Raw genomic sequence first — 25511 nt, 5'->3', positions numbered from 1 at the left:
GATGAGATCTCACATGACCTCATCACTGAATAATAAGAAGCACGTGACGGATACATACTAGGAGTACAAACTGCTTCAGAGACGATACAGATGTGCTAGTTTAAAGTGTGGAAGTGTACTCCAGTGACCACATTGTTACAGCCAACACACTTAAAAGGCACACTGAAAGAAACTAAAAGCAATGATGGATACCTCGACCCCATTAAATGCAGGAGTGCAGCACTTTGGGACTTCTGCCCAGACTCTGAGCGGTGTGTGTGTGTGTGTGTGTGTGTGGGAGCTATTGGAAATGCTAATGGATGAAGACACCTCCATCATATCAATGCAATACTCTCCAGTGTGTCTAACCCTGCGTCAATTCAGAGTCAAATGGCTACCAATTCTACTTGATGCAGGATTTCTTCAACAGAGCAGAAATCCAACACAGATTAACAGAACATGTTGTAGCATTGTATTTACATTGCAAAGCTTCTACCACTTCACACACTCACTGGTCACTTTAATAGGAACACCTGTACACCTGCTCATTTATGCAGTTATCCAATTAGCCAATCATGTGGCAAAAATTCTTCAATTCAAAATAAGAAAAAAGACTTTCAAAGACAAGGGGTTCTGGATGCCAAAAATCAATAGACTTTATTGAATCAAACAACAAAGCCGAGATGGTCTGCATAGTATCTGATGTACATAGTCGTGGCTCATGCTTTTATACAGGTCTGGAGTTTTCTCTTTTTTTCTTTTAATCACACACCTGCCTCTCACCACAATTATTTCACTGTCCCCTTATCTTAGCTTTAACCGTGACGAGAGGTCAGTCAGTTTTTTTTTTTTTAAAACAGCATTAGCCTTCAGACATTAGCCTTTAGACACCACCTGTAAGGTTACACCAGTTTGTTTTCTCTGATTCACATACACAGAAATATCCTTGTAAAATTATATGCATAAAGTCATTCCCTAAATGTACTAAATCTCTTATATTTGATCATACGTGCCTATTATTTTAAATTTACCATTTATCAGAAATGGTACAGTGTAGTGTATAAGTAAAACACTGAAAGTTAAGTACTTGCTTGAAGACATGAGGTGATTTAAGGTCATGGTTTAACACAAGATCACATTACAATGCTGATTGACATAATACTGATTTCTGATGCTGAAACAGAATTGAAAAAATTTTGATGTGCAATTACATTGACTTCTGTTATACTTTTATATTTCATATTGTTATTTGCTCCTGGTCTTGATCTGATGATTTTACAGCCCTGTCAATGACAAATACAGGTTTCAGAAAAACAGGCCCTTTTGTTTTGTTTTGTTTTGTTTTGTTTACCAGTTCATTTTTGACTTACAAAAAAGCAAAAGTAACACATCTGTTTTAAAATTTGCATCTGCATTTTCAGACAATAAGAACAAAAAAAATCCTTTTCTTTTTTATTTATTTATTTTTTTCTGCCTGGATTTTGGAACAATAATAAAAACCACCCAAACTACTGATGCTTTGTTTTGTTTTGAACTTCTGTTACTCAGAAGAAAATAGACCAACAATTACACTGGCCATTCTTTAAGTAAATAGACCTTAAATCATTTTTAAAACGACTATTCTTCTTTTTCTTTGCCTTTCTACTGTTGTCCATTTGTCCTGCTAAGGCTTCCGTACAGCAAACTAAACCCGCCTCTTCTCTGTTTTGATTGGACAAACCATGCGCAGATTCTTTTCTCTGATTGGTCAGTGCGTGCGTCATATGCGGTAGTAAATTCATGTAGCAATGGCAGCAATGGAGATAGGTGAGTACCTTATAAACATTTCCGCATATTGAGCTGTCATGTAGTAATATTTTTTCTTTTGGGTACATTCAGGATTTTCCTCGATATCATTCTGTTTTTTAAGCAATTCGTAGACATTTGGAGGATAAATATGAATGTATGCAGCAGGCTGAAGCTCAGGTCAGAATAACCTCTGCTCAGAAACAGCAGGTTGCGTTGATTAATGGCGACTTTGGGGAGATTTGGGTCTGTGTATTATTTAAAAACATGTTTTTTGTGCGCTGCGATCACAGAAAAGCGGCGTGGGAGAAACGCTGCCCTGTCCATCGCCGCTGTGGTCATCCTTCTTGGCTTGCCGTTGTGGTGGAAGACAACAGAAACATACCGCGCCTGGCTCCCATACTCCCAGATCTCTGAGCTCGACTCCTTACAGGTTTCCATCTTTCTTAACTCCATTCTGCACATGTAGCATTAATACTTTAGTCATCAACCGTGTAGCTGCCCTGCTGGAAAAATCCAGCTTGGTCTGACCGTCTCTGCAAACTGGTAGTCGGTCTCTGCAAACTGGTAGTCCATTTCTGCAAACTGGTAGACCGTCTCTGCAAACTGGTAGACCATCTCTGCAGACTGGTAGTCCATTTCTGCAAACTGGTAGACCGTCTCTGCAAACTGGTAGTCCATTTCTGCAAACTGGTAGACCGTCTCTGCAAACTGGTAGACCGTCTCTGCAGACTGGTAGTCCGTCTCTGCAGACTGGTAGACAGTCTCTGCAGACTGGTAGACAGTCTCTGCAGACTGGTAGTCCGTCTCTGCAGACTGGTAGACCGTCTCTGCAGACTGGTAGTCCGTCTCTGCAGACTGGTAGTCCGTCTCTGCAGACTGGTAGACCGTCTCTGCAGACTGGTAGACAGTCTCTGCAGACTGGTAGTCCGTCTCTGCAGACTGGTAGTCCGTCTCTGCAGACTGGTAGACCGTCTCTGCAGACTGGTAGACCGTCTCTGCAAACTGGTAGTCCGTTTCTGCAAACTGGTAGTCCATCCAATTCCATTTGCCAAAGTACTATCAGAAATGTGTCCACCTGCCATCTTACCTTCATGAGGTCCTTATTCCATTGCAGCTTCTTATTTATGAAGCACATATGCCAGGCTAACGAATGATAATGATTTAATGCTGTCAAGCTAGACTGTTAATTTAATTTACATTTATAACACTCTTATGAAGCACTGTGTGTACCGTGTCATTAACATGCTGTGAGTAAAAACAAGCTCGCTAAGGATAAAAATCACAGGAACACAGTATCTCAAAGTTGCAGAAAACCACCAATATCATCTTACACATGTTGAGATAATCTTTTCATAAATTCTCCAGCATTGCTTTATAAAGTATTTATGAAAGTGTTATAAAGGCACTATATAGGTACCCTTCAAACATAATCAAGTGTTACCAAAAAAAAATGTACCAAGATGGTCTACCGTGGTCTTGAGGCCGGAAGGTCGTGGGGTCAGATCTGTGACTTGCCCTGCGCTCTGATCCCACTTTTTGACAAATTCGAGTTCCATCCACCAGTTTGACAAATTCGAGATTAACAAGCTCGGGCTCACTGGCCAGACGTCATGTTGAGTCTTCTTTGGCCCATTTTAGCTCCGAGTTTATTTTTAATCCAAACCATTATCGATAATTAATGTTCTCTGGCTCCTTTTAGCTATTTGGGTTTCTCTTTATCTGCACACTTATTAGTGTGGGTTTATCCAGCTTCATTTAAAAACAGTCAGGACCTAACTGACCGCTCTTTGGTTACAAATTCAGACCCACACGCTAATAATGTTTTCCAGTCTATTTCAGGATCTCTGACTATATTCATTACCTCATTGTGTAAACTAAGGGATAAAAACTAATGGATTGTGTAAACTAAGAGATAAAAACCTAAAAAAAAAAAAAAAAAAGAAGTCTGTATCCTGAATAGGTGCTTTTTGTATTCATGATAGCTGTGTTTCTGGTTTCTCTATAAAGCTCCAGTTAAGTGTCGAGGTCGAGGTGGTGTTTTCTCGAGGAACCCTGAGCCCCGAGCAGCAGAAGAAGGTCCCGCTCAGTCAGACCAGAGAGCAGGAGCACCAAGTAGATGGTGAGTGAAAGATCGTTCCAGGTTCCTTGTTATGAAAAAACGCTGGTGAAATGTTTATTCCCTGTTTTTCCTCAATGCTTTAGCTAAGAATGGGCTGCGGTACAAGTATGAAACCAAGTATCGCACGGCTACGATCATGGAAGAAGACGCTTTAAATCAGCCCACAGCTCAAGGTACTTCGTAAACAGTAGACTTTAGAAATATACATCGGTTTATAAATTATCTGGGTGTACAAAGCCAGGCTTTACTGTTTCTGTCTTCACACAGAGGCGGATCATTCTCTGCACATGCTCAGTGAGAGTGCGTGTGGCTCTGTCGTGGTGTACGTCATCCCCGAGTCCTCCACCTTGCTACCAGATGTAAGACTCATGCACACACACTTACTGTAGACATCAGGCTCAGATTCAGCTTAGGCCAGTCTGGCATTTTGGTCTGAACAATAGCACTAATTCGTTCTTTAACTTATTATTATAACTGCATTTATTCTCTAGATTAAGATCATATTAAGTTCATATTAAAAATCCGGGCTCTTAATGCAGAACATAGGATGTCTTATAGCATTGGATTATATTTATTCATTCAGTTGTGCATTGAATTCAGTGTTAACATTGAAAAAAAAAAACGTTCTTTCCCTTTTAGTATCAGCTAAGACTATTCAGAAATAAAAAAAAAATGCTCAAGCTGCTACGTCTTTTTGTGACGTTACTATAAAAATGACTTAAAAGTGTTTTTGGATTTGTGGTGCTGTATATTCTTACCTTTTTTTAAAAAAAAAAAAAACTGCCACGGCTTCTTTCCAAAGAAAGCACATCAGCTTATCTTGCTAAAAAAATAAATATGAGCTTATCTTGCTAAAAAATAAATATGAAGCTGCTCTGTCTAAATCTTGAAACTGTTTGCTTTTGGTGACTTTGAGGGTAAAATAAAAACATTTGCTAGCAATCAGTGCTGCTTTCCTTGTGTTTTTGAGATTCGGAGTCAATCTTTATATTATGCTAACAGGCTCCTGGACGTTGAGCTGGAACCCTGTGATATGAATCATGCTTTATAGAGCTACAGTTTGTTGTCACTGATATTAAGAAAGAAAGTTGTGAATAATCCACGGCTCTGTCTCTACATGAAGGATGTGAAAGTATATGTGGGTCAGTGGCGCACTGCCCTGCTGCGTGCCACTCCGCTTCCACCTGCTGGGAGTCTGAAGGAGGTGCTGTCCGCTCTGGAGCCTCAGGTCAAGCAGGTGATCGACACCATGTCCTTCAGCCACCAGGAAATCATGGGTGCTCTGAGCGACCGCATCCGCATCAGCCAGGTCAGCAAGGAGAGCCTGGTCGACAGCATGAGGGCCATCAAGTCCAGTCCAGGTCAGATATTAGCTCTTTAGCGCAGCTAAAGGAATAAAACACTTGGGGATGTGCTGATATAGGAAAATAATCAGTGGTGGGGTGGTGTGATGAATTTACAGCCCCAAAGCCGATTATTTTCTAACGCTTAAGAAGATTACACCAGAGCGCTGCTGAATTCTCTATTTTTTCTATAACTGCAGCTCTCAGTAGTGTCGGCTGTAATTCAAATCACAGGTTTATCGTTTCTGTAGTGACAACTTACACAGGAACTTGTAGGCCAGATGATCTACAGATGATCTATAATCTAATGTATGTGATATGGTGAAGCTTTCTGTAAGCAGGTGTTTATTTAACATTTATGGAAGGAGTCTCCGGTGTCAGCGCTTTGTAACAGTCAGGAAGTTTTCCTCCATGAGAAAGTCTTCAGGACAAGAGGAGTTTGCGCTATCTGGATTCTCTGTAACATGAAAAGATGTGTTTTTTGTCTTATTAACTTCAAAAAGAGACTGGTGAGGGAACGACTGTTTACAGCTGCTATAACGTACATGATAACAGGAACGTACTTCCCTTGTGAATGTTCTACAGCTGTAAATGTAACTATAAAGTTTTAAAAAGCACAACGTATTGTTCAGGAATAAATGGAAGATTGCAATCATTGGACAGCTGCTGTGGTATAAGAGGAATAAAACACTTTGGAATATTCTGTTATGGGAAAATAATCAGCTTCTGGGTGATAACAGTAACTCTATCACACTACCCCATCATTGATTAATTCTTATAACAGCACTCCCCGTCATGATTTATTCCATACATAATCATCACCTTCTGACCAATCAGAATCAAGAATTGAACAGTAGTAAGATCAATTAAATTAACGATGGTATCTAAGTATGCTGAGTTTGTACTGAGTCTTCTACGTACCTGTATTTATTTTTTTCCTGCCCCTCAGGTTATGAAATCACGTTCAGCCTCTTGAACCCTGACCCAAAATCCCATAACCTGCACTGGGACATCGAGGGAGCTGTTCATAGCTACATCCAGCCTCTTCTGAACAAACTGAGCCCGATAGCGAACTTCTCTGTGGACTCACAGGTACTTACTGTCTAAGCGCAGTTTGCTGTTTCTACTAGCTGTTGTGTTCTATAAAATATGAACCCATTTCTCCCTGTCAGATCCTGTACTACGCAGTGTTGGGGGTCAACCCTCGTTTTGACAGCACCGTATCAGCGTACACTCTCAACGCAGCCAGCTTGTCACACGTCATCAATCCTGTGGAGGCCAGACTAGGTGGGGACATTTCTAGTATGCACATTAAACTACTCATAAATAATCACGGGTTGTTTTAATGGCTCAAAATGACATCAAAGTATTTGGTATTTGGACCCAGCAAGAGAAGACTTCTGGTCTCACGTGCATTCACTAGTTTGCTGGAATTAAAAAGAAATGATATCGTGAACGATTTTGTGCCGCATTCTCTTGCCTAGGCTCCAATGCTGCGTCTTCATACCCGGTGCTGAACTTCCTGCTGTATGTTCCCGATGCCCATCACTCTCCACTCTTCATCAGAGATCACAGAAAGAAGGAAGTGCCTTCAAACGCCTTCCACAGCCCCCGCTGGGGTGGGATAATGGTACAGTCTGCTTTCTTCACCATCACCGTGCATGTTTTCTTTAACTGGTTAATGTATTTTCCTTTATATCTGTCTCTTTGCTCTTTGAGGTGTACAATGTGAATGACATGTACGGACCTGAGGTGGAATTTCCTGTCGATATCACCATCAACATGGCCAAAGTGATGGGTGTCTTCTTGGCACAGTTAAGGTCCGTCTTCGAAGTTTACAGTTTTTAAGTTTTACACGACTGCCCAATATGCAGTATTTCAACACATTTCTCTCTTTCTGCCAGGCTGTTATTGGGAGTACAGAAGACACAACCTCCTCCCGGTTTCTTTCTGCAGAGCCCGGGCAGTGCGGGATTGGCCGACTGGGAGCTGGACCGGCTGCTGTGGAGTCGCAGTGTAGAGAATGTGGCTACTGCTACGACCACCATCACCTCGCTCGCTCAGCTCCTCGACCAGATCAGCAACATCGTTATTAACGACAACATCGCCCAGCAGGTGAGGGAACACAGCTCACAGCACAGCTTCATAACTCATCCATAGTAACAACAATTAGAAACTGGAATTCTAATTGAAGTAGATGTTGAGAATAAATGAGGTTTACTATCATCTGTTTTTTTTTTTAACAAATGTAAACACAATACACTTCAATACGAGGCTCTCGATTTGATTTGTCTGTGTATCGAACACAACAGACTGCATAATAAATTAGCCCACACTCCATCGTGCTGCTTTTCCCGAGCCAATACACTCACATACTAGCGAACAATCTTATTAGTTTGAGAAAACAGCAATGGCTTCGGGCAGCAGCAAGAAGGAACCGGAATCTTCCCCTTAATCTTGAAAGTCTGGTGTACGCGAGAACTTTGGCTTCCCAGTAACTCACAACCCTGATGTCCAGTGAGAGGTAGAGTGAAACGTTACACTGTACCCAATCTAACAAGTAAGAATAGCAAACAACAGTGCTAATACCACAGACATGTCCATGCATCTGCTCTTACATCATCCTTCTGTGTCGGTCGGTAGAAGCAGGTGAAAATGGTTCAGGTATGTATAAGTCCTTGTACGATTCTTAGTCATTTGAATTGTTTTTAATGTGCTGTTATTCGACAAAGAAAACCATAAAGTCTTTGATGTGGTGAAGTTTTCTGTAAGGAGCCATTTATTTGATATTTATTGAAGGAGTCTCCAGCGTCGGTGCTTTGTAACAGTCAGAAAAGTTTCCTCAAGGGAGAGGATAGACAGCGTCATGCTTTCTTGGTACAGATTCTCAGTACGGATTCTCGGTACAGATTCTCATCTTATTTAAAAGAGAGTCTGGTGAGAGAATGACTGTGTATAGCTGTTGTAATATAACTGATAATAAGAACTAATTTGTTTCATGGATTTAGAACATTAAATGTCAATACAGACTGATAAATAATAGCATGTGTCCTTCCTTAATGAATAAAAAATTGTAATCGTTGGCAAATTGCCATGGTATAAAAGAAGTTGAAACACTTTGGGATGTGCTGTTAGGGGAAAATTATAACCCTATTGTTAATTATTTTCCTATAACAGCACATCCTGTTGTGTTTTCTTCCCCATGTCATTCTGCACTAGGCTATATATCCACAAAGCTGTCAGGTTTTTATCTGAAAAGGAGACCATGAACATGTTACTTTATTTAATGACTCATCCATTTTCAAAAAAATTATATATTTGGAGATTACATCTTTGCTCGCTTCTACTGACATTAATGCAGAAGACAAAATTTGTGATATTAAAAATCTAGGGTAGGGTCATGACCTTTTGCTATTTATTTTTAGTTTTTTTTGCAGTCTTTGGTTAATATGTGGGCAAATTTGAAATTTTGTTATCATGTACGTTTAGTGCACATTTCTCTGGTGTTTTTTTTTTTTTTTTTTTTTGGTATTTAACCAGCTCTTTCTGTTTCAGGTGTCCAGTGCGGTGACGTCTCTCCAGGCTGCCATGGCTGAGCTGGAGGCCGGGAACTTGGCCTTCGCCCTGCAGTACAGTCGGGAGGCCATCCTGGCTTCAGAGAGAGCGTTTTTCGACCCCTCTCTTTTGCATCTTTTATACTTTCCTGACGACCAGAAGTTTGCCATTTACATCCCTCTCTTCTTGCCCATGTGTGTGCCCATTGTGCTCTCGCTGCTAAAGATCATCAGTGAGATTAGACAGAAGCGTGCTGACAAGCTGGCCAAAAAGGACTGAGAGCCCGCAAATACACACACAATTTGTTGGTGCCTGTAAATGTTTCTATGCACTGATTTTTCATTACACTGTAAGTTGTTACTAAAGACAGTCTGTTGTGTGGATGTTTACAGTACTATACAAGGACTGTGTTTTCAGTTTAAAGGCTGGAAAGCATCACTACTTTCAAATTCCTTTAGTTCAGAAGGTGACTCAGAACCAAAACTAAACTATGCGTTTTCAGGTATTTTTTTCATCTACCGAGGAGAGGAGTGTCAGTCACGTCAGTGTTCATGTGGCCCATTCATACATTTAAAAAATTTATGTTGATGTTACATTGAATACAGGAGCAGAAGAACATGTGGGTGTCTGTCAGAATCAATGACCTTGTTTACTAGCTACTTCCTCTTCCAAAAACCAGAGTTGTCAGGGTTCAGCACAATTTACAGCCCAGCTACATCTCAAAGTCTTCGCAAGGAAACCAGTTCACCGTGGTGTGCACCAATGATCTGATTCACAGTATCTGCAATAAGCTTTTTTATCATTGCTTAGTATGAACATTATCCACTTCATAATCCTCCTTTCCATCTCCTAATCTTTGCAATATATCTTGAAACAAATGATTCTGTATTTCGTAGATACACTCCCTGTACTTACACGTTTCCTTTGTTTACTGTAGCCTATGGTTGCGGAAAGTGATTAGTTTTCAACAAAAACAAAAAACACCACCACCCATGGACTTGCTTTTTCCACCTGTAACCTTGTTCCAAAGCTAGCCCAGTTTGGCGTAAAACTGCGACCCTGGTGACCTTTCCCAAAACAGAAATCTGCAGTTAAATTTCTATGCCTCTGATTAAAAGCAGTGATGGATGAATGTAGCTGTATTCGTAAATTCATCTATCAGAGACAGTGTGTAATGTGTGTTTTGTCAGAATTATGTTCAGACTCAGCATTAGAGTGTCCACTTTTGTCCACATTGTTGGATTTATTTTAGATTCACATGCAATGGGATAATATGCCAGGACATTGACAAACCACAACAAGGTCTCACTAAATAGTGTTGAAAAAGAAATCTGTGTGATTGTGTGTTTTGGGGCATTTTAACGTGCAAAGGATTTATGCGTCTGGATTTAAGTCTATATCTGAGATTGTCGAATACTTGTCCGAAGGGAAAATAGTGACCACTGTACAGTGTAGCCAGAATGCCCTGTATATGGCAAGCTGATATGGTGTTGGTATGTGGTATGAGTTCTCTTGGTTATTAGTCTTATTTGCTCTAAAAAAATCCTAATGTCAGGACAAAAGCCAGTTCTAAGGAAATTGTTAAACTGTCCTGTAAGTTTTATCTCGAGCTACATTGTCCAAACAGCTGGGACAAATTTAATATTTAAAACATTTTAAGTTTGTACTATGAAACTTATATTTTTTTTTTGGGCAGGGCGTGATAACATAAAATCTCTGTTTTTAAAATAACTTATTGTCTTTATATGTGATTTAAATTAAATTTGTTTTATTAGAAAAGGCATCTTACACTTTATATGTAGAAAAAAGGCTGTAAACTAACCTCTGTAGTCTATAAGCTGAATATCAGATTGATGATTCCAGATGCGAGATTCTGTGAATTGTGTTTTTTTTCTTTGTAATTGTGATATGACTTGATTTACAATATTATATATTAATTTCTTTTATTTTTCTGTTGAGTTTTCCCAGCAGAACACAAGGCCTGTGAAAATTGTACTTGAATCTTTGACATTTGAAGTCTTATAGACATGCTTATTGTTATGTGAAAGTAAAATATGAATTTATTACTATTTTTGAATAATATTGACGGCATTAACGCTATGAAGTAACACATATGGAGTAATGCCATGAGCGTTAGTGGCGTAAATCTGGCACGTGGATATGATGTGTCTGAATCAGTCACACAAAAATGTAGAAATATTGAAATCCATGTAGTTAACTGATTTATGAAATATCTGAACTGTTCATGACATAAATCCCATCCATCTTAATAGTGTTCTTGAATAAATTATACAAATTCCTTAAAGGTGCATTAGGTAGGATTAGTCATTAATGTATGATTTTTTGTTTTGTTTTGTTTAGGTTGTTTATTTGTTTGTTTGTTTGTTTTTAACCTTTGAGCCCACCCCCAATTCCCACCCGTGTTCACAAATCTCTGCCCCCGGATGATTGACAGGAGGCACATCCAATCCCAAACAAGCATTCCGGACCGGAAGTCAGTTTTCCAAACGGGTTTTCTTAGCCACTTTGTGCACTTGTGCTGAGGTCATGGCTTAAAGTATTATTTTTTTATCGTCCTAAATATCTTCCAGATCATATGTACAAGTTAGAAATTTAAAAAAATATCGAATATTGCACCTTTAAAAAAAATTATATCTGTTAAAAAGCCATTTAAAATAGACCATTTAAAATAAAGTGGTTAATTTAAAATAAAGTGGTTAATTTAAACTGCTTACAACTGTATTTATGGCGCTATCTAATTAAACAAATTAACTATGGAACATTTTACATCTCATTCACATGGGCGTGTGTCTTAAATACGTGACCGCGCATATCTCGGTCGAATCTCAAACGGCTCCTTGTTGTACATGTAGTGCACTAGGTAGGGTGTATGAAACATCCCTTTACACTTCTGACGTAGTACACCTATGTAGTAAGTAGGACGCCATTTTGATTTCAGCCCGGATTTGTATTGGTTTGCAGCGCCGGAGCGGAGGAGCAGGAAGAAGCGAAGGCGCCATCTTAGGTGTGAGACGTGTTTTTGTCCTTATCGTGCTCGGAAGCCCTTTTGTTACTTTAACTCTGGTGAGTATTGCATTTCTATCGATAAATCGATTAGCGTTGATTGTTAGGGTTTATGTGCAGTGTATATTTATGAAAGGTTTGTTTATTTGTGTTAGAATATGTCTAGCGGCGGAGTGATCCGAGGTCCTGCGGGAAACAACGACTGTCGGATTTACGTGGGGAATCTTCCTCCCGACATTCGCACCAAAGACGTCGAGGACGTGTTTTACAAATACGGAGCGATACGTGATATCGACCTGAAAAACCGGAGAGGAGGACCACCTTTCGCGTTTGTTGAGTTTGAGGACCCCAGGTAAAATAATAACAAAAAAACAAAGCCTCAGCGTCTCGTTAGCTAGCTGGCTAACGTTAGCTGGGTTGCATGGCGACACGGGGGAAAGGGAGGGGGAGGGGCACATTTAAGCTTTAAACCACCATTTAATATCTTAAAGTAACAAATTACATTACTTCCTAGTCCAAATTGTGTTTTTATTTACAATCACAGGTATGAAATATCCCTTCGCAGTGATTGGAATGAAAATGAAAGCCGCCGTTGTAACTCTTTTCAGGGTAAAGCGTGTTCAAAAAAGCCGCTAGGTGACGTTATATACTAATTTGCATAATATTGAATATTCATGAGTATTTGCATATCGAAAGGGTTGCATGAAGAAGGACAATTTTTTTTTAACACGTTTGGAGTTTTAACAGAATAGAAAACTTATTTCTTATGGAAAGAAGAATTGTTTGGTCATAACCAAATGAACTATTTACATATTTACTAATGCTGTTTTTTATATCAAAAATGCAAACAAAATCTGTCAGTTGTTTTGTTCTTTTCATCATTTTACTAAGTAGTAGTAAGTAGCTGGGAAATAAATGTGAAATTAAACTTTTGGATATTTTTTCAAAATATATACTTAATAGTATCACCAAGAAGAAAGTTGAAAAAATGAAAAACCAATAGGTGAGCAAGTGGGACCAACAATGGTGGTCAGTGATTGGCTATTGTGCACGATGGTGGTCAGTGATTGGTTGCTGGGCGACAAAGACAATCAGCGATTGGTCATTGGGTGAAGGTCAGTGATTGGTTGTTGGGAAAATCGGCTCACAAACACAGAGTCGAGTGAACCTGCTCTCAGCTCATATAACCAACAGCTGTGATGTGAGCTGGAAAGCCGTATCGAGTGCAGGACAGGCGCTAACATCTGCTCAAAAAAAGTGGCAAAAAAAGTTTTGTCTTTAGGCTCAGTTTTGAAATTGAATGCAATCTAAAAAGTCGCCAAACCTCGCCTCAAAGTCGGCAACCCTGCGTCAAGCTCACAGTTCAACTTCTTATCGTTCCAGCCGGAGAAAAATCCTAAAAGAGATTAGCCAAGCGTTATTTTGAGAAACAAGTATCGTCCCCTAACTTTTTACTTCTACTTGATCAGTTTAAAGTGATCCTCTGATGTAGATGATAAAGCGATTTCAGCGATGTGGAAACTGTAATACTGGGATGTCAAGCGGAAACAGACATTGTACAGATTTTAGTCGGATAATCGGGCTGTTCCACGCATGAATACTGTTAATCTCTTCTGATGTGCAGTTTGTACAGTTTGCAACCATAAAATCCCCCAAATGAATATTTACCAGTAAAATAAAATAACTTGGATAGCACTTTGTTAGCAGCCCCAATATTAATATCAATATAAATGTGTACAATAAGAAAGGGACGAGTTTAGAGAACTTATCAGGACTCATTCTACCTTATTAGTGGAAAATATAATTAAATAATAGCTTTTTAACAAACTCGTGACTGACAGGGTTTTACTATTTTTCAGATTATTTAAGTGTGTGTAAATGAAATGATTCAGTTATTTCCAAAATATAAAACAGTAAGCAGACCATCTGACTTTGTGTCTGTGAAAGCGTACACAGATTAAAGACCGCTACAGATAGAAACAGATTTCTGATAAATACCCAGGATAAAAGCTCGCATAACAACAGTGCAGTGTGTGTATATATGTCCGTTAAACACACTTGCCTTCTCTTTCTTTAGAGATGCAGAAGATGCTGTGTACGGAAGAGATGGCTATGACTACGATGGCTATCGTTTGCGGGTGGAGTTCCCCAGGAGTGGCAGAGGTGGGGGAAGAGGTGGAGCGGGAGGTGGAGCTGGGGCTCCCAGAGGCAGATACGGCCCTCCGTCCCGCCGCTCTGAGTACAGGGTCATTGTTTCAGGTCAGTACAATGTAATATTTTCCCATATTGTAAAAATGTTTAGATATAAAAGCCAGCTTTATCTGTTTATCTTTCATTTATTGCCGTGATGGAAGCTTTGTTTAACGATAGGCAGCTTTTAATGTTTGATAGCTTTTGTGTTGATATTATCCATTCATGTTGTCAGCTTTGTGCATATTTTATCCAGCTCTTTAAACTGTAACAGCTGGCTAATAACGAGGACGTATTAACGTGTTAACGCATTCCTGTCTGTACGCAGGACTCCCTCCTAGCGGAAGCTGGCAGGACCTAAAGGATCACATGCGTGAAGCAGGTGATGTATGTTACGCTGATGTTTTCCGAGATGGCACCGGTGTTGTGGAGTTTGTGCGCAAAGAAGACATGACCTACGCAGTGCGAAAGCTGGATAACACTAAGTTCCGGTCCCACGAGGTACGTTTGAGTTTCTGAATAGGAACCGCCATTGGGAAGGACAGGACAGGACAGGGCATAGCTTAAGGATTGGGATGTTTCAAGGTAAGGTTGTCAGAAACCCGTGGTGGAGCCACATGGACTAAGAGGATCCAAGGAATGGCTTACTTGAATGTAAGTGATTTTGCTATTGGGCTGTGTATTTGACACCAAGATTTGTACTAGTTCTTACTGTTATCGACATCCCTTTCTTACCACTCTTATGCTATAAATTCCTTTTCGTAGTTTGTATGCTTCAATTATTTTGTCGTAGTGTGAGGTGGGGTGAAGCTTCACATGTTAAACTAAGTAACGATGCCACGGCCGTCTGTGGCCTGGAGCCAAAGGAGCAAAATCAGCCATGCTCTCTGGGCGGGAGGGATGGCATACTCTCTCTCTCTGCTGTCAATCACAGCGAAACTAACCAATCATGAGTGTCTGTGGGATTATGTATGCGGAAGAGGGCGGATAGCATTTTCCTCAGAGAGTGTTACGCCGCCCTGTGTCGCAGCATGACCGGCAGTTTGAAAAGACGTGATTGGCTGGCTTTACGTGTCTCGAAGGAAGCACGTTTTAGCCTGTCGTATGATCGCTGGCAGAATTGTCAGGTGATGAATTTTGGGAGAAAAGGGTGAAAATGTTAAACTAACATTTTTGTTTCAGGTCTGCAAGTGGTAAGTAATTCCTGAATTAGTAAACATTAGCTGGTTCTGTGTTAGAAAGCGATCTTGTTATGTGTTTCCTAGGGTGAGACAGCTTACATCCGTGTAAAGGTGGACGGCCCACGCAGCCCGAGCTATGGGCGGTCACGCTCTCGTAGCCGCAGCAGAAGCCGCAGCCGGAGCAACAGCCGTAGCCGCAGCTACTCGCCACGCCGCAGCAGAGGATCTCCGCGTTACTCACCCCGTCACAGCCGCTCTCGCTCCCGCACTTAAACTCCCACAATACAGCTAGCTCTCCAACCACAACCACATACTCTGCGTCGCCCTCTGCTGGACCCACACTTGTACTTCTTCGCCCTCTTGACTTGTCTCCTCGTGGCCTGAGTTGACGTCGTCTTTGGTTTGCAGTGGAATTTCCAGAAATGAGTCTTTCATTTTAATCATTTAGCTAACGAGATCAAAGTGAAATGTAGCTAAGTGGATGTTCCCGTTTGTCTTCCTCCTCCCTCATATTTAAAAAAAAAAAAACAAAAAAAAAAACCCACCCTTCCTAGTGTTCTGTCCTGTCTTATCCTATCCCCCTCCTCCCTTGTGTCTTTTGTTCTGCATCCATATTTTAACTGGTGTTTCATACCCCATTGTTGGTACATGTGTTAGACAAGGTAGATATCCAAATGCTAAAATGTCTTGTTTTTGAGAAATTGGCTACTACTTTTGTTAGTTAATAGGGTTTTGGGGTGGGGTAAGTTGGGTTTTAATTTTGCTGGTTAGGATTTTTGTTGCAAAACTGTTCTATTTTTACCTTTTCATGTGTCTTTCTATAGACAACAGAGGAGCAGGATTAAAGAATGCTTTGGAATAAAGGATTGTCAAGCACAGTTCATTCATATTAGGATAAAGCGTTTTTGGAGGAGGAGGAGCAGGCATTTCAATTTTGGCAATGGTATGATGACAAGCGTCTTTAGTCACCTTCAAACAAATTGCAGGATTTTTTCCCCCTCAGACTTTCAGTAACCTCAATTTTCTTAGTGAAGTAACATATTCGTTTTTGCTTTGCCATTTTACCCTCCTTTTATAGTTCCCTCTCCTTTTTATTTTTTACCCTTTCTCCATTGGCCTTTAGTGCCAAGCATGCATGTGTTCTCTGTCTTAATGCCATGCTCGTGCATACATCAGTTTTTTTTTTTATTATTATTATTATTCTTATTATTTTTTTTGCTTGTCCCAAATACAAAACATTTGTCATGTAAAGTGGACCTGGACTGTGCCATTATAGAGCAACCACACAAACATCTCAGGAGATACTGATGGAAGAAGGTTTGCCTTGTGCACTTGTATCAATTGCAAATCCACTAAGGAAATGTTGCTTTTTTTTTGTTGTTGTTGTTGCCTGTGACGATGGTACAGTGTAAAATTAATATGGTGCTTAAAGGTTTTGTTAGATGATGTCAAATTTAAGTACTCATTTATACTTTGGAAAAAAAAAAATTACACCGCTCCTATGATAATCTCTTAGAAGCTTTTGACATAGCTGTGATTCTAACTTGATCCCTCTTTTTGATTTTGCTGGTATTCAAAGGTTTGGATTGGAGGAGGGACACACTGTCTCCCGATCCTTGGAGCCGGATCATTGGATCAGTTCAGGATCAGGAGCAGGATTAGGATTAGGATAAGGATGGATACATACATGGAGCAGGATCAATTTACCGGGAACGGGAACCGTAGGAGAGGATCCCAACCCCCTCACCAAACCGCACTTAACGGAGATATAAAAAAAAAAAAAAAAAAGGCAGAAAACCTTTCAATTGGCTTTTCTAGAACCAAATTAAATTTTTTTTTTTTTCCTTTTTGTTCTTGCGGAGCCAGACCAAAGAGGCGCACACTGAAGGGATCCTGCGGTTGTTTTTCTTTTATGAGATGAGTTTTTGGTATAAAGTGGAGCAGAGCCAGGAACCGGGAGGCTGGATCAGTTGCTTTGGATGGAATCCACATGAGGAGCTGGGTAAATAGAGGGATTTAAGCTTTTGGGAGGGTGGGCTGGGAGGTTCATAATGAGGGGGATTTTTGTAGTTTATTTAGGGATTCAAATATACAAAATGCTTCTGCATTTTTAGATATTATGTGTGTTGGAATTGGTGGGATTTTCTGAATTGGCTACTTCTGATTTCTAGTTTATAGTGTTGTTTTTTTCTTCTCTCTTTCAATAAAGTTTGGAAATCCGGCATGTGTGGTGTTTTTTTTTTTTTTTTTTTTTTTTTTTTTTTTTTTTGTGCATAATTTTTTATTCACGTCACTGAGTGGTCTTCTTTTTGGCCTTGAAAATAAATAAAGAGCAACAGTAAATAGTGAAACAAAAGTTAATCTAGATTCGTAGTTAGGTTCTGAGGATATTTTTATTACTGCACTGTGCTATTTATTGCAAAAGCTGGGATAAAAGGTCTCAACTACTGTTGCAGAGCTGCATGTAAAATAATACCTCATGAATGATAGATGAATACTAAGAAAAGTCAGCTTCCTGTGACATCGGGCCGTGCTGCTGTCTGCAGTGGCGCATGCTCGTGTAACTGATGCTCGCTTAAAGAGCTCCAGTATACTGCTTCTTCAAATCAATCCAAGTATCTGTACGTGGTCATCGTTACTGACAAGGGCTTGTGTAATTAAGTAGGATTGGACCCTAATTTTCCCCACCATGGGCAGAGATGTTACACAGATTTCTCAGCTTGGAGTGAATGCAGACTCTGGACTCGCGTATACTATATGGCCAAAGGTTTGTGGACACCTGACCATCACACCCATTTGTGGTTTTTCCCCAAACTGTTGCCACAAAGTTGAAAGAACACAATTGTCTAGAGTGTCTTTGTATGCTGTAGTATTACAAATTCCCTTCACTGGAACTAAGAGGCCCAAACCTGTTCCAGCATGACAATGCCCCTGTGCACGAAGCGAGCTCCATGAAGACATGGTGTGTGAAGGTTGGAGTGGAAGAACTGGAGTGTCCTGCATAGAGCCCTGACCTCAACCCCACTGAACACCTTTGGGATAAACTGGAACACCAACTGAACCCAAGACATCAGTGCCTGATCTCACTAATGCTCTTGTAGCTGAATGAACACAAATCCCCACAGCCACGCTCCAACATCTAGTGGAAAGCCTTCACAGAATACTTCCCTTCTGCAGCCCAGACCTTGTCCCACAATATCATCACCTGATCTCACTACTGCTCTTGTAGGTGAATGAGCTAAACTCCCCACAGCCACATTCCAAAATCTAGTTCAAAGCTTTCCTAAAAGATTGGAGGCTGTTATAGCAGCAGTGGGAGGGATCAACTTTGGGATGGGATGTTCAACAAGGACACATGAGTGTCATAGTCAGGTGTCAACATAATTCTGGCCATATAGTGTACCATGTTACCATATTTTGAAACTTTTAGTCCAGGCCCTTTGGTGGTTTTCTCAGTCTAGGGCCTGTGAGTAGTCTGTCCCACCATTCCACTGAAGTCCCATATATTTGGCATGATAAAGGCTGTATGTGGGTGGCATCGCCAACTCATAACTCCAGGGTTCGGCCCTGAGCCCTGATTACTGTCTGTATGGAATTTTGCATGGTCTGCTTGTGTTTGTGTGGGTTTCTTCTGGGTTCTCCGGTGGATTGGCTATACCTGATTGACCCTAGGTGTAAATATTTGTGTGAAAGGTGTCCCAGGATGGACACGGGGGGTGAATTCGCTCACTTTGCGGCCAGTGTTCAATACAATCCTGACCACTATAAAGAGTATACTCAAGATGATCGAACAAAACGCTCTATGCTAACTTTGGTGTGGCCAAAAATGAGCCATTACATTTAAAGAATTACATTTGTAAACCTACAACATAGGAAATCAACATTTTACACCACAACCATTAATAAAATCAATATTCATAATTTGAACATATATTGTCAAATAAATTATGTCAAAGCTGGAAAGCAGGGGGAAAAAAAAGACTCCTTTCCACACAGGCTGAGGTAAACCAGCCCTGTAGAGAGCGCGAGCTTGCCTGTCTCCTCTCCCACCCTGATGCATTATGGGATGAAATAAAACGCGGGCAGTAGGAAGCTAGTGGAAAACGCTTGTAACGTCCGGGTAGACACGGCGCCTTAGCCAATCAGAGAGGAGGTGCAGTGAGGTGGGCGGGGTTTAGCTCCCCACCCCTCCCTCCCTCCCACCGCTCCTCAGGGTACGTAGTTGAGTATGAGTGAAAAGCGCAGCCGCTGCATGGACAGTGGAGAGAGGTGAGAAGCTGTCTGTGGGTGAAACGTGGCGTCCTGTGGTCCAAAAGACACACTCCTGAAGTAAAACAGCTCACTGGTGCAGCACTTATCAAAACACGGTAAGCTGTAATGGCTTTGTTCGCTGCGGGTTGTTAAATTTATGCGGCGTTTAAAGCTTTCTGTGCAAGTTGATTAGAGGAGAAGTGCGTGAAGAGAGGCAGCATGACATGCAGATACAGCAGCCATGGCAGCTCTGTGCTCACACTCATTTATTCCACTTAATCCATGCACTAAACACATGTCACATGGATGCATATGTGTGTGGTTTCCTTCTTCTTTTTGTTGTTGTTGTTGTTATTGTTGTTGTTGGTCCTGATTTGTGAGATCACGTGACGTCGATTTTACGTTTCAGGTTGTTAATTTTATGGGTACACTTTTTAAAACTTGACCTCACCTAGCAATTAATTACACAGCTTTATTCATAAATCATAAATTCCCTGGTCTGTCAGTGATTAGTCAAAATGATTCATCAGGATTTTTCTTTCTAAATCTGACTTTTTTTCCCCCAATGCAAATCCCTTCCATCAATAACCAGGTAGGTTTCCTCATAGGCAGAGCTTGATTTGATTTTTTGATTTTTATCTTTTTTTCCCCACAAAACTGAGTTCAATTATTATTTTTCTTTAAAAAAAAAAATCTATATATCTGTATCTGTCTGTATAATCTATATGATTTATTTGCTCAGGTGATGTGCATGGCTTTTCACAAAGCTATACAATTCAATTTTATTTAGATAGCAATAATTATATTAATTATGAATATATTAATAACAATGAACGTTGATGCACATCAGGTTTACAGATATCCAGATATAGATATAGATTTAGATTTATCCCTAATCAGCAGGCCAGAGGTGATGGTGGCAAGGAAAAACTCCCTGAGAAGACATGAAGAAACGTTGAGAGGAACCAGGCAGTTGTTTCTGCAGCTGATTACTACCGAGTCAGGCAGTGCTGAGTGTGTTGAAAAGATCTTCACTATAAGCATCTGGGTCATTTTTAAAAAAAATTTTTAATCTATAATATCCAGGTGAAGTTATCGACTGTATAATTAATGAGACTTGAGCATAGTTTAGGGGCCAAACCCCTAGTCGGAGGGTAAAGGCTACATTCAACTGTTAGGGGTCCAAGCACTGAACCACAAATGTGATTGTGATTACTGGGGTATTCAACCATCAGATGACCACTTTAAATATGTAAATATATCTATAGCTTGGCAATCAGATAGCACAAGCTGTATACCAAAACAAAACTGATGATTTTTTATTATTATTAAAGATTTTATTCCTCTCAAACGCATAAGACTTAAAAAGATGACTATCTGGAGCTGAGTCAAATAAATTTAGATTGCCAAGCTATAGGTTGTATTAAAACGTGGTCACCTGGTGGTTTTTGGTTGAATACCCACCTAATCAATCAAATGTATGGTTTAGTGCTTGGACCCCTGTCATTATACTCTCTAATTCCACTAGATAGATCGGTATAGAGCAACCAAATAAACGACAATTTGTACAACTTTTCACAAATCAAGCTGAGATTTATAGGTGGCCATTTTGAATCACTAATTGTGAGATTTCTTTACATCAGCATAACCTGCTGCATGTTTGTAGACCTATTTTGTGATTTTTTTTTTGTTTTGTTTTGTTTTGTCAGAAAAGCAAAATTTTAAAGTCCTAATTTACTGTTTTCTATTACTTTCTGAACAAAATCACAATGCAAGTGAACTTCGTACATTTTACCAAAAAAAAAAGTAAATCAAAGCACTGTGCTAACTTGCTATGCTGTTCCTTAAATCTAGTTTATTTTTTGCTAATTACAGTAATGGTAAACCCGTCCAAACATAAATTATTCCTTCTAATTGTGACCCTGGAATTTCTCACGAGTCCGCATCAGTGACCTCAGCCTGCCCTGGATCCATTTGCATAAACTTTATACAGTAATTTTACAACTGTACATACTCCTCTTACTCCGAATGACATTTAAATCTGTCTGGTTGAACAGGACATGGCCTTGCACTGCCTACTGAAGCTCAAACTACCCACTCAAATTCAATAGCAGCTTATTGTATTTGTCCCTGGACCACACTGAGTGTATAGCATTGAATATTTTACCCTCCAGGAAATCCAGTATGCTATTTCCTGTGCTGTCGGGCAACACAGATTAGGTTTGTTCTTCCTCTCCTGGGTGGAAAATGAGAGAATCTCAGATTCTTGATTGAGGTGGCCTTTTTTTACTCATTTTTTTCCTTTTAGCTGGCTGCACTAGTTTCTTAAATGAATGCAAGATGTCCGTAGACCTGGACATGCCCCAGACTTTCGTCCTTATTTTTTCAATTTGCAAAACTAGACACAATGTTGCTGCCTTGGGCCCAAATAGGTTTGTGATTAGTGTAACTCTAAATCCTACAGTGTGCTTCTGAACAGAAGCAGAATCCACTGGTTCAGCTTTTGAAGCTTGGCTAAGAAATGGGGCATTTTGCCCATACTTACATTTCATATGACTGCAGAGATAATGCAGAACATGACACCGTTTATACAGCTCAATATGTGCAGCTCAAAGGGCGTTCTGCAAAATGGAGGGAAAAGCATACACATCAGAATATTTTTATTTAATAATAAAAAAAAAAAAGTGACTGAAATGAATCTAAAATGTTGATATCTTGGATGGTGTACATATTTTGCTTGTTGGTATTAATTACTCCAAATGGTCAAGAAATGAAAAACCTTTAGTTTACATGCCAATTTCAGCACTGTTTATGAATCAAATAAAGTAATTAAAGTCAAAATCGTTAAATGCCACTAATTAGGTGAAATGCGCTCCATATATAAATGGCAGTTAATTTCTAAAATACGCCGCTTTGCCTCCAGATGACAGCTGGCTGTTATACTAATGGTCCTGTGAAATATTACAACTTGTAATATGATAATTTTCGAGAAGATCTCTTTCCACACGAAAATGCAAACATAATATATAAATAATAATAATAAAATGGGATTTTTAATTTCTTTTATTTATTTATTTATTTTTTTTTTTTTGAAAACCAAGAACTACATTTCCAGAAATATCTGAACCTGAGTAAGCTCGGAGTGGCATGTCGTCAGACTCAAATCTCCTTCGTTTCCTTTAGAACAACATGACTTAAGTCTGCGCACACTTTCATTTAGTAGGCAGAGTTAGCATCAAGTAGCTAGTTAATGGTTTTTATTTTGAATTAAATGTCCAAGCCCAATCAACAGAGTACCACAGCCTTAGAGATATGTGTGTAAAGCCAATAATGGCTGTGATCTTTGGTTAGATGGATGGTGTTAACTAGCTAGATAAGCTGGTGCTTGACCAACATGATAGCACGACAGCTTCTCTCTCTTGTTCGTGTATGCAGAAGAGGGGTGATGGAGCTTTTCTCTGTGTGTATTACACCACCCTGTGATGCAGCAGTTTTGAAAAGAAATATTCATAAAATTGCTGGACCACAAGTAGGCCTGCTAAACGGTTTGTAGTCTGACTGTAGCAAAGCAGGTCTGCCTGTGCTGCTCTACAGAGAGACCATTCAGCAGAACCACTTGTTGCAGGAACAGAACTCGGACCTAGCATTATGCCTAATGTCTGAGTCAAAGCCGCACCATGTGGCACCCGAGGTTGGTCAGAACTGGCTGCAGTTTTCACCGGGAGGAAAACACAGCGGGGTTCCACTTGAGCCTGTCGCTAAGCAATGCACCAGCCTGGGGGAAAAAGGATGTGGTGGCTTCATGTGCATGTGCAGCCTTGGCTTTCAGAGAATAGCCATGTTCTGGGATTGGGCCTAATGAGCTGAGAACTGGCGATTTCTAAATTGGGAGGCGAAAGGGAGAAAATAGTCCTTGGCTGATTTTAAAAATAGCCTTGTTCTCTTGTAATAGAGGAACATTTTTTTTTTTTTTTGACTGAATAAGATGTGCTGCATATTTACTCTATAATAAAGAAATGAACATTGTCCTGACGCAGTTTCTGATCTATTTGGTTACATTTATGCCAACATGGACCACTGTTTTTCCAATGTTAACGTCGTCCCTTCCTGTGATTTTAGACATCATGACTGACAGAAAGGCCGTGATCAAGAATGCTGACATGACCGAGGACATGCAGCAAGATGCTGTGGATTGTGCCACACAGGCCATGGAGAAGTACAACATTGAGAAAGACATTGCTGCCTACATCAAAAAGGTAATGTTCAGTGCAGATTATCAGCCTGGTTTTCCTGTGTACACATTATCTAGTGCCTGGCAGCTTTGCATTTCCAATAGAAGTGATTGATGGAGATGTGGTTCTGGCGACAGGGCACCAGTTGGCATACTGAGCTTCCTTTTAGTTTAAATTACAGTTTCTCAAAATGTTCCTGCACATGAGGTTTTCAGTTACAATGAAAAAGATCTAAACAGCATTTTGGATCAATTTTGGTTGGAAATAATGAGCCTAGCAAGCGTTAATGATTTGATTACTGAATACTGTTTTTTTTTCCACTTCACCTACAGGAGTTTGACAAGAAGTACAACCCCACGTGGCACTGCATCGTGGGACGGAACTTCGGCAGCTACGTGACGCACGAAACGAAGCACTTCATCTACTTCTATCTCGGTCAAGTTGCCATCCTGCTCTTCAAGTCAGGCTGAGAAAGGCTTTCCACTTTCCATCGCACAAATTCTGAGCTTAAGCTCCAAACCTGGACTGTGATGCACTGATGACTGATGCCACAACACACACACGCGCACATACACACACTCATGCGCACACACACACACACAAACAAACACTCTAACACTAACACACATACATACATACATACATACATACATACATATATATATATATACACACATGAACACAACCATACTCTTGCTCACCCTGAGAAAATAGCTATGGAGGCTGTGCATAAGTGCATGGACCGTGTACAATATTTAATTTGTATATGTTGCTTTTCTGTAGTTGCTCTTGAGTTAAAGCAACTTTTTTTGCTGAGTATTTTTGCAAAGTTGAATTTTGTTTTTGCACTAAAAGTTGTATAAACTGCTTTGACTGCTGCCTTTAAGTAATATTAAAGAACAATACATCATACAGCGAGTGTGTCTTTTTTTTTTTTTTCCCCTGTCTAAGCTTTACTTTTGTGAATTTGAATACAAATTTGAATGCGGACTTCATCTCTGATCAGTCAGCTTTTGGGGACAGTGATAAGGTTCAGTGATTAGGGTCTACTGATCAGCAGGTAATGAGTTCAAATGCCAGTATCACCATGTTGCCGCTGTTGGGCCTTGGAGTGAGGCTTCTCTGCTTCATGGCTGATCCTGAGCTGCTTAATGCAAAGAATATTTCAGTGTATTATACATGTGTCTGTGTGACAGGGTGTTTTTATTCAATATTACCTTTCAATGCTCTACAGGGGTTTCACATATTCACCCATACAGGAATTAATGTGATTGCTAATAATGGGTGAAGGGTACTTTATAATTTATAAGGGGTAGTTTATAATTTATAATTTTGTAACAAATGGCCCAATAAAACATGATTATCCTAGCAATATCACTTTCCAAAGAGTAATATTGAATATGTTTGGTCTGATATTTGCTCTTAGCTAAACAAACTGCATTTTTATTTCTTTCTCTTTTGATATAAATTAGATAAACATGCTGTTCATGTATGTAAGTGTGGTTCTATGAATCCTCCACAAGTGGCTGTTACAATCACCTGGATTGCTTGTTACGTGCATCAACAAAGTGATGTACGATCCATTATTTTCAACATATACTTCTGTCATGGAGCCATTTTTCACTGGAAACTTCTCGCCAAGTTCTTGCCAGGTCTCCAATAACTCTGAATGAAAAGGAACCCTGGTGATTACAGTAAATGTTCTGTTTGACCCTTATTAACCACCAAGGATTAAGAATATCAACATATGCCATAATTTCATGAGGAACCAACATCTGAGGACTTACCTGGAAAGGTGTTCGCTGATGACCACCACACTTGTGCTGCTAGGAGGGTTGATGTTAGCCGT

General features: G+C 40.0%; 3 protein-coding genes across 4 annotated transcripts; all 3 read left to right on the top strand.

Annotated features, from left to right (window-relative positions):
- The first annotated feature begins 1672 nt into the window (after positions 1-1672).
- Positions 1673-10853, top strand: pigs (phosphatidylinositol glycan anchor biosynthesis, class S). The gene is made up of 12 exons (XM_026938979.3): positions 1673-1785; positions 2058-2197; positions 3775-3886; positions 3970-4059; positions 4154-4245; positions 5010-5247; positions 6179-6321; positions 6402-6516; positions 6714-6859; positions 6949-7049; positions 7134-7344; positions 8785-10853. The coding sequence occupies exons 1-12, from the start codon at positions 1767-1769 to the stop codon at positions 9061-9063; spliced, it is 1686 nt and encodes a 561-aa protein (XP_026794780.2). The 5' UTR covers positions 1673-1766; the 3' UTR covers positions 9064-10853.
- An 859-nt stretch (positions 10854-11712) lies between these two features.
- srsf1b (serine and arginine rich splicing factor 1b) lies at positions 11713-17403 on the top strand. Of its 2 annotated transcripts, XR_008303787.1 has the most exons (6): positions 11713-11868; positions 11964-12160; positions 13886-14067; positions 14327-14499; positions 15264-16122; positions 16759-17403. XR_008303787.1 is itself a non-coding variant. In XM_026938571.3 (5 exons), the coding sequence occupies exons 2-5, from the start codon at positions 11967-11969 to the stop codon at positions 15450-15452; spliced, it is 738 nt and encodes a 245-aa protein (XP_026794372.1). In that variant the 5' UTR covers positions 11713-11868; positions 11964-11966; the 3' UTR covers positions 15453-17403. The 2 variants fall into 2 exon arrangements, 1 of the variants encoding a protein (XP_026794372.1); XM_026938571.3 differs by having other exon boundaries at positions 15264-17403.
- Positions 17404-19387: 1984 nt separating this feature from the next.
- Positions 19388-24574, top strand: dynll2b (dynein, light chain, LC8-type 2b). The gene is made up of 3 exons (XM_026938574.3): positions 19388-19546; positions 23550-23686; positions 23995-24574. Exons 2-3 carry the CDS (start codon positions 23555-23557, stop codon positions 24130-24132), a joined length of 270 nt encoding a protein of 89 aa, XP_026794375.1. The 5' UTR covers positions 19388-19546; positions 23550-23554; the 3' UTR covers positions 24133-24574.
- The last annotated feature ends 937 nt before the right edge of the window (positions 24575-25511 follow it).

Source organism: Pangasianodon hypophthalmus, chromosome 15, assembly GCF_027358585.1.
Source record: "Pangasianodon hypophthalmus isolate fPanHyp1 chromosome 15, fPanHyp1.pri, whole genome shotgun sequence".
Taxonomy (NCBI): Eukaryota; Metazoa; Chordata; class Actinopteri; order Siluriformes; family Pangasiidae; genus Pangasianodon; species Pangasianodon hypophthalmus.
This window is presented reverse-complemented; position numbering and strand designations above follow the sequence as displayed.

Coding starts and splice junctions, on each gene's coding strand:
- srsf1b (XM_026938571.3), top strand. CDS start 11,967: ATGTCTAGCGGCGGAGTGATCCGAGGTCCTGCGGGAAACAACGACTGT. Junction 12,161..13,885: donor GTTGAGTTTGAGGACCCCAG/GTAAAATAATAA, acceptor CTCTTTCTTTAG/AGATGCAGAAGATGCTGTGT. Junction 14,068..14,326: donor GTACAGGGTCATTGTTTCAG/GTCAGTACAATG, acceptor GTCTGTACGCAG/GACTCCCTCCTAGCGGAAGC.
- pigs (XM_026938979.3), top strand. Junction 2,198..3,774: donor CTGAGCTCGACTCCTTACAG/GTTTCCATCTTT, acceptor TTCTCTATAAAG/CTCCAGTTAAGTGTCGAGGT. Junction 5,248..6,178: donor GGCCATCAAGTCCAGTCCAG/GTCAGATATTAG, acceptor CCTGCCCCTCAG/GTTATGAAATCACGTTCAGC.
- dynll2b (XM_026938574.3), top strand. CDS start 23,555: ATGACTGACAGAAAGGCCGTGATCAAGAATGCTGACATGACCGAGGAC. Junction 23,687..23,994: donor TTGCTGCCTACATCAAAAAG/GTAATGTTCAGT, acceptor CTTCACCTACAG/GAGTTTGACAAGAAGTACAA.